Here is an 8,156-nt window from a genome sequence, read left to right as displayed (position 1 = left end):
CCTGAGCTGGGCTCAGCACCCAGTGCCCTCCCAGTGCCCCCCAGTGCCCCCAGTACACCCAGTGCCCCCAGTCCCCCCAGTGCCCCCAGTAACGCCTCTCTCCCAGACCGACGTGTTCATCGCCATGGAGCTCATGGGCACCTGCGCCGAGAAGCTCAAGAAGCGAATCCAGGGCCCCATCCCCGAGCGCATCCTGGGCAAGATGACGGTGGCAGTGAGTGACAGAGGGACACTGGGGACAGCGGGGGTGCTGGGGACACTGGGGACAGCAGGGTGGCTCTGGGGCTCTGGGCAAGATGGTGGCAGTGAGTGACAGAGGGGACACCAGGGTGCTGGGGACAGGCAGGGGGTCCTGGCATGCTGGGCAAGATGGTGGTGATGGTGAGGGACACTGGGGACGCCAGGAGCGTTGGGGACACTGGGGACAGGCAGGGGGTCCCCAGGATCCAGCGCCCCATTCCCGAGTGGGCAGAGTGACAGTGACAGTGAGCAGGGTGGTGGTGGCACAGAGGTGACACCTGGGGACGGTCACTGCTGTCCCCACAGATGGGGAAGGCACTGCTGCACCTGAAGAGGAAGCACGGGGTGACCCACAGGGGGACAGGAGTGTCCTGGGCAGGGTGGCAGTGACAGTGAGCAGTGGGGGTGGCACAGAGGTGACACAGAGGTGGCACAGAGGTGGCACAGAGGTGACATGGGACTGTCCTGCAGATCGTGAAGGCGGAGTGACAGTGACAGTGAGCAGGGTGGTGGTGGCACAGAGGTGACACCTGGGGACGGTCACTGCTGTCCCCACAGATGGGGAAGGCACTGCTGCACCTGAAGAGGAAGCACGGGGTGACCCACAGGGGGACAGGAGTGTCCTGGGCAGGGTGGCAGTGACAGTGAGCAGTGGGGGTGGCACAGAGGTGACACAGAGGTGGCACAGAGGTGGCACAGAGGTGACATGGGACTGTCCTGCAGATCGTGAAGGCGCTGCTGTCCCTGAAGGAGAAGCAGGGGGTGACCCACAGGGGACAGTCAGGGGTCTCGGGGGTCTGGGCAGGGTGATGGTGGCACAGGGTGGCACAGAGGTGACACGGGGGACAATCCCTGTGCTGCAGATCGTGAAGGCGCTGCTGTACCTGAAGGAGAAGCACGGGGTGATCCACAGGGACGTCAAACCCTCCAACATCCTGCTGGACGAGCGGGGCCAGGTCAAGCTCTGCGACTTCGGCATCAGCGGCCGCCTGGTGGACTCCAAGGCCAAGACCCGGAGCGCGGGGTGTGCGGCCTACATGGCGGTGAGGGGACACGGGGACATCCCCTGGGACATCCCCTGGGACATTGGGGACATCCCCTGGGACACTGGGGACATGGGGACATCCCCTGGGACACTGGGACAGCCCCCAGAGCGCGGGGTGTGCGGCCTACATGGCGGTGAGGGGACACGGGGACACTGGGGACATCCCCTGGGACATTGGGGACATCCCCTGGGACATCCCCTGGGACATTGGGGACATCCCCTGGGACATCCCCTGGGACATTGGGGACATCCCCTGGGACATCCCCTGGGACATTGGGGACATCCCCTGGGACATCCCCTGGGACATTGGGGACATCCCCTGGGACATCCCCTGGGACATTGGGGACATCCCCTGGGACATTGGGGACATTGGGGACATTGGGGTTCCCAGCTTTGGGGTTTTGGGTGTTTGGGGGTTCCCAGATTTAGGGTTTGGGGTTCCCAGCTTTGGGGTTTTGGGTGTTTGGGGGTTCCCAGATTTAGGGTTTGGGGGTTCCCAGCTTTGGGGTTCTGGGTGATTGGGGGTTCCCAGTTTTGGGGTTTGGGGTTCCCAGGTTTGGGGTTCCCAGGTTTTGGGTTCTGGGTGATTGGGGGTTCCCAGATTTAGGGTTTGGGGGTTCCCAGCTTTGGGGTTCTGGGTGATTGGGGGTTCCCAGTTTTGGGGTTTGGGGTTCCCAGGTTTGGGGTTCCCAGGTTTTGGGTTCTGGGTGATTGGGGGTTCCCAGATTTAGGGTTTGGGGGTTCCCAGCTTTGGGGTTCTGGGTGATTGGGGGTTCCCAGTTTTGGGGTTTGGGGTTCCCAGGTTTGGGGTTCTGGGTGTTTGGGGGTTCCCAGCTGTGGGGTTTGGGGCTCCGTGGCCCTGCCCTGCCCCCAACGCCGCCCCTCCCCCAGCCCGAGCGCATCGACCCCCCCGACCCCACCAAGCCCGACTACGACATCCGCGCCGACGTCTGGAGCCTCGGCATCTCCCTGGTGAGCCCGCGGCGTCCCCGGCGTCCCCAAAGGTCACCCAGCGTCACCCAGCGTCCCCAAATGTCACCCAGGGTCACCAGTGTCACCCCAGGGTCCCCAGCGTCACCCCGGGTCCCCAAATGTCACCCAGGGTCCCCAGCGTCACCCCAGGGTCCCCAAATGTCAGCCCAGGGTCCTCAGCATCCCTGAATGTCACCCAGGGTTCCCAAAGTGTCCCCCAATGTCACCCAGGGTCCCTAGCATCCCTGAATGTCACCCCAGGGTCCCCAAATGTCATCCAAGGTCCCCAGCATCCTCAGTTGTCACCCAGGGTCCCCAGATGTCACCCTGCTGTCCCCAAAGTGTCCCCAACCCCCCCAGAGTGTCCCCAGGCTGGCCCAAACCACCTCTGGGTTCCCCAGGGTCCTCAGCATCCCTGAATGTCACCCAGGGTTCCCAAAGTGTCCCCAAATGTCACCCAGGGTCCCTAGCATCCCTGAATGTCACCCCAGGGTGCCCAAATGTCATCCAAGGTCCCCAGCATCCTCAGTTGTCACCCAGGGTCCCCAAATGTCACCCAGCTGTCCCCAGAGCATCCCCAACCTTCCCAGCTGTCCCCAAAGTGTCCCCAACCCCCCCCAGAGTGTCCCCAGGCTGGCCCAAACCACCTCTGGGTTCTCAGCGTGTCCCACGGTGCCACCTCAGCCCTGCAGTGCCACATCAACCCCTGTCACCTGTGTGCGTCACAGCTGTCACACCTGCCCCTGTCACACATGCCACACTTGTCATATCTGTGTCACACCGTTACACCTGTGTCACACCTGTCACCTGCCCCTGTCACACATGCCACACTTGTGTCATACCTGTGTCACACCGTTGCACCTGTGTCACAGCTGTCACACCTGTCCCTGTGTCACCCCTGTCCCTGTGTCACACCTGTCCCTGTGTCACCCCTGTGTCACCCCTGTATCACCTGTGTCCCCAGGTGGAGCTGGCCACGGGGCAGTTCCCGTACCAGAGCTGCTGTCCCTGTGTGTGTCACACCTGTCACACGTGTGACACCTGTCACACGTGTGTCCCCAGGTGGAGCTGGCCACGGGGCAGTTCCCGTACCAGAACTGCTGTCCCTGTGTGTGTCACACCTGTCACACGTGTGTCCCCAGGTGGAGCTGGCCACGGGGCAGTTCCCGTACCAGAACTGCAAGACGGATTTCGAGGTGCTGACCAAGGTGCTGCAGGAGGACCCGCCCCTGCTGCCCCCGGCCATGGGCTTCTCCGGGGACTTCCAGGCCTTCGTCCGAGACTGGTGGGGACACGGGGACATGGGAGGGACATGGGGAGACACGGGGACATGGGGACACAGGGGGGACACGGGGGGACACAGGGATATGGTGACATCGGGGGACGGGGGACATGGGTACCACGGGGACATGGGGGACACCATGGGGACACGGGGACATTGGGGACGCACAGGGGAACATGGGGGACACCATGGGGACATGGGGACACAGGGCACATGGGAGACACGACACGTGTGGACATACAGGGGACACAGGGACACACTGGGGACATGAGGGGACATGGGAACATGGGGGACACCATGGGGACACAGCAGACACGGGGGACACGTGGGAAACACCGAAGGGACATGAGGACACACTGGGGATGTCAGTGGGCACGCAGGGGACATGGGGAGACATGGGAAACACAGGGGACACGGGGACACGTGGGGACATCAGGGACACACAGGGGATATGGGGACACAGGGGACACACAGCGGGTACAGGGGACATGGAGGGGACACAGCCCCAGGGGTCCCCAAGATGCCACCCCCCTTCTCTGGGGAGCTCCAGGCCTTTGTCAGGGACTGGTGGGGACACGGGACAGAGGGGACACAGGGGGGGACAGGGGGGACACAGCGGGGACAAGGACACAGGGGGGGACAGGAGAGGGACACTGGGGACATGGGGGGACATGGGGACGTGGCCTGAGGGTCCTAAAGATGCTCATCCCCCCCATCCCCTCCCCCAGCCTCACCAAGGACCACAGGAAGAGACCAAAGTACAACAAGTTACTGGTGAGTGCACCTGTGACTGCCACACCTGTCACCCGTCACTGTCACACCTGTCACCCGTCACTGTCACACCTGTCACCTGTCACTGTCACTTGTCACTGTCACACCTGTCACCCGTCACTGTCACACCTGTCACCTGTCACTGTCACTTGTCACTGTCACACCTGTCACCCGTCACTGTCACTTATCACACCTGTCATTGTCACACCTGTTACTTGTCACTGTCACCTGTCATCTGTCACTGTCCCCATCACCTGTCACACCTGTCAGTGTCACTGTCACACTTGTCACCCGTCACTGTCACCTGTGACTGTCACACCTGTCACCCGTCACTGTCACACATCACACCTGTCATTGTCACACCTGTTACCTGTCACTTGTCACTGTCACCTGTCATCTGTCACTGTCCCCATCACCTGTCACACCTGTCAGTGTCACTGTCACACTTGTCACCTGTCATTGTCACCTGTCGTACCTGCCACCTGTCCCATCACATCTGTCTCGTCCCCTGTCACATCTCTCTCCTGTCACTCATGTCCCTGTGGACACCTCCCCATCACGGCTGTCACCACAGCCACGGCCACCCCCTCCCTGTCCCGTGTCCCCAAGGGCTGTGGGTGTCACCTCTGGGGGCACGTGCACCGTGCCACCATCCCTGGGGGTCCCCAAGTCCCTGTCACCTCCCCTACGTGTCTGCAGCTGTGCCCCCTGTCCCTGTGTCCCCAAGGCCACATCCGTGTCCTGTGCCCCCGTCCCCACCTTGTCCCCAAACCCTCAGCCTCGGTGCTCCATCCCCGTGTCCCCAAGCTTTGTCCTCCATGTCCACTGCTGTCCCCTTGTCCTCGTATCTCCCAGTGTCCCTGCTGTCCCCAATGTCCCTGACATCCACTGCTGTCCCCGATGTCTCTGCTGTCCCCCATGTCCCTCATGTCCCCCAGTGTTCCTGCTGTCCCCGATGTCCCCATGTCCCTGCTGTCCCCAATGTCCCTGACATCCACTGCTGTCCCCCATGTCCCTCATGTCCCCCATGTCCCTCATGTCCCCATGTCCCTGCTGTCCCCGATGTCCCCATGTCCCCTGTCCCCATTGCCCCTAGTGTCCCCCGTGTCCCTGCTGTTCCCCATTGCCCCTAATGTCCCCCGTGTCCCTGCTGTCCCTGATGTCCCATGTCCCTGTTGCCCCTAATGTCCCCCATGTCCCTGCTGTGCCCCATGTCCCTGCTGTGCCCCGTGTCCCTGCTGTGCCCCATGTCCCCATGTCCCCTGTCCCCACAGGAGCACACCTTCATCAAGCGCTACGAGACGCTCGAGGTGGATGTGGCCACCTGGTTCAAGGACGTGATGGCCCGGACAGAGTCCCCGCGCCCGGGGGGTGGCCTGGGCCACCACCTGCCCTTCTTCACCAGGTAGCGCCCGCCCGGCGCCGCCACGCCCGGCAGGGGACACCGGGGACAGCCCGGGGACAGCCGGGCCACCTCCGGGACAGGGACAGCGGGGACAGCCCTGGGACACTGCCCGGTGCCACCACGCCCGGCAGGGGACACCGGGGACAGCCGGGACATCCCCTGTGACACCAGGGACACCTCGGGGACAACCAGGACAGCCCTGGGGCACCACCCGGCACAGGGACAGCTGGGCCACCCCCTGTGACGGGGACACCTGTGACACCCGCTGGGGGCGGTGACACCTCTGCCACCTGCTCACGACTCCTCCCTGTGCCACCACCCGGTGACACCCAGCGTGATGGTGACACTGCCACGGCCACCACAGCCCCTGCCTGGCCTGGAGTGTCCCCAGCGTGTCCCACCTGTCCCTGCCATCCCAGCTGTCCCCTCCCACTGTCCCCATCTTGCCAAGGCCGGGGTGTCCCCAGCCTGTCCCCTCTGTGTCCCCCTGGCCATGCCTCAGTTTCCCACCAGGTCCTGTGTGGGGACAGGGCTGGGGACAGGACGGGGAGGTGGCACTGAGGGTGTGGCACTCTGGATGTCACACGCGGAGGTGACACTGGGAGGTGGCGCAGAGACACGGGCATGGCTGGGGGATGTGACACAGGGGTGACACCGGGGCCTGGGGATGTGACACTCGGCCCCGAGGGGACATTGAGGGGACACGGAGGTGGCACCAGGACGTGGGGACGTACACAGAGATGGCACTCGGGGACACGGAGATGGCACTCGGGGACACGGAGATGGCGCAGGAACGTGGCACAGGGGACAGTGTGGAGAGCCAGCACGGGCATGTGACAGCGAGGGGACACGGAAGGATGGCACAGAAATGGCACCGGGATGTGGCATGGGGATGGCACCGGAACGTGACACGGGGATGGCACCGGAGCGTGACACGGGGATGGCACCGGAACGTGACACAGGGATGGCACCAGGACATGACACAGGGATGGCACCAGGACGTGACACGGGGATGGCATCGGGACGTGACACGGGGATGGCACCAGGACGTGACACGGGGATGGCACTGGAACGTGGCATGGGGATGGCACCAGGACGTGACACGGGGACACAGGATGGAGATGACACCGGGAAGTGACACAGGACACAGAACAGAGATGGCACCAGGATGGCACAGGATGGAGGTGGCACCAGGAAGTGACACGGGGACACTGGGATGTGACACAGGATGGAGATGGCACCAGAATGTGGCAAAGGGATGGCACCGGGAAGTGACACAGGACAGAGATGTCCCCAGGCTGTGACAATGGAGACATGGCGCTGAAGGACACAGAGTGGTGGCCCGGGGACACGGACACGTCATGGGTGTGACATCGCAGGGCCCAATCCCAGGGATGTGACACTGGAATGTGGCACCAAGGATGTGGCACCAAGGATGTGGCACCAGGGAAGTGACACCGAGGATGTGACACTGGGGACACGGCCCAGGGATGTGACACCAAGGATGTGACACTGGGGACACGGCCCGGGGATGTGACACCACGATGTGACACCACGATGTGACACTGGGCTGTGACACCGGGATGTGACACTGGGGACACGGCCCGGGGTGGCCCCGGCTGCCGGGGCCGTGGTGGCACGGTGACAATCAGGGCCGGGCCGTGTCCCCGCCGTGTCCCCGCTGTCCCCCAGGCCAGCAGGTGCAGTTTTAGTGCATTGGGGGCGCGGGCGGCGCCGCCTCCCGTCACCCTCATTAATTATTATTATTAATTATTATTATTATAAATGCGCATGTGGAACCTGAGGGGCTGCGTCGGCGTCAGGCTCTGGGGACACTGGGGGACATGGGGACATTGGGGACACTGAGACATTGGGATGGGGACATTGGGACACTGGGGACACTGGGACATGGGGATGGGGACATTGGGACATTGGGGACACTGGGACATGGGGATGGGGACATTGGGACATTGGGGACACTGGGACATGGGGATGGGGACATTGGGATGGGGACATTGGGGACACTGGGACATGGGGATGGGGACACTGGGGACACTGAGACATGGGGATGGGGACATTGGGGACACTGGGACATGGGGATGGGGACATTGGGACATTGGGGACACTGGGGCATGGGGACATGGGGACACTGGGATGGGGACAGTGAGGACAGGGATGGGAAAGTGGAGGGTGGGGACATTGGGGACACGAGAGATGGGACATTGGGGACAGGGTGACATTGGGATGGGCATGGGGGGGACAGGCACACAGATGGGGGATGGCACAGGTGGACCTTGGGGACATCGGGATGGGGACAGGGACGGCAGAGGGACACGAGTGACATTGGGGATACAGGAAGGGATGGCACCGGGGACATGGGGGGGACACGGGCACAGGAGGGGTGCAGAGGCCACGCGGGGGAGGGGGACAGGGACGCGGGG

The 8,156-nt window shown here is 63.3% G+C and overlaps 2 protein-coding genes across 5 annotated transcripts in view; both read left to right on the top strand.

Moving 5' to 3' along the window:
* The window catches only part of MAP2K7 (mitogen-activated protein kinase kinase 7), a 20,629-nt gene extending 13,138 nt beyond the window's left edge, over positions 1 to 7,491 (top strand). For 2 of the 4 annotated variants that reach the window (XM_039719569.1, XM_039719571.1), the window contains 6 exons: positions 107 to 214; positions 1,104 to 1,283; positions 2,177 to 2,257; positions 3,400 to 3,542; positions 4,268 to 4,313; positions 5,585 to 5,859. In XM_039719569.1, the coding sequence (XP_039575503.1) occupies positions 107 to 214; positions 1,104 to 1,283; positions 2,177 to 2,257; positions 3,400 to 3,542; positions 4,268 to 4,313; positions 5,585 to 5,719 (693 nt within the window). In that variant the 3' untranslated portion in view covers positions 5,720 to 5,859. Of the gene's footprint in view, positions 1 to 106; positions 215 to 1,103; positions 1,284 to 2,176; positions 2,258 to 3,399; positions 3,543 to 4,267; positions 4,314 to 5,584 lie in introns of all 4 variants that reach the window. The other 2 variants (XM_039719573.1, XM_039719572.1) reach the window with 2 other exon arrangements.
* The window catches only part of TGFBR3L (transforming growth factor beta receptor 3 like), a gene marked incomplete at its 3' end in the record, with an annotated part of 3,612 nt that continues 2,485 nt past the window's right edge, over positions 7,030 to 8,156 (top strand). Inside the window, exon 1 of the mRNA XM_039719574.1 lies at positions 7,030 to 7,080. Coding sequence (XP_039575508.1) covers positions 7,030 to 7,080 — 51 coding nt within the window. The remainder of the gene's footprint in view (positions 7,081 to 8,156) is intronic.

This window comes from Passer montanus, unplaced genomic scaffold (assembly GCF_014805655.1).
Source record: "Passer montanus isolate IOZ18808 unplaced genomic scaffold, ASM1480565v1 scaffold418, whole genome shotgun sequence".
NCBI classification, from domain to species: Eukaryota; Metazoa; Chordata; class Aves; order Passeriformes; family Passeridae; genus Passer; species Passer montanus.
This window is presented reverse-complemented; position numbering and strand designations above follow the sequence as displayed.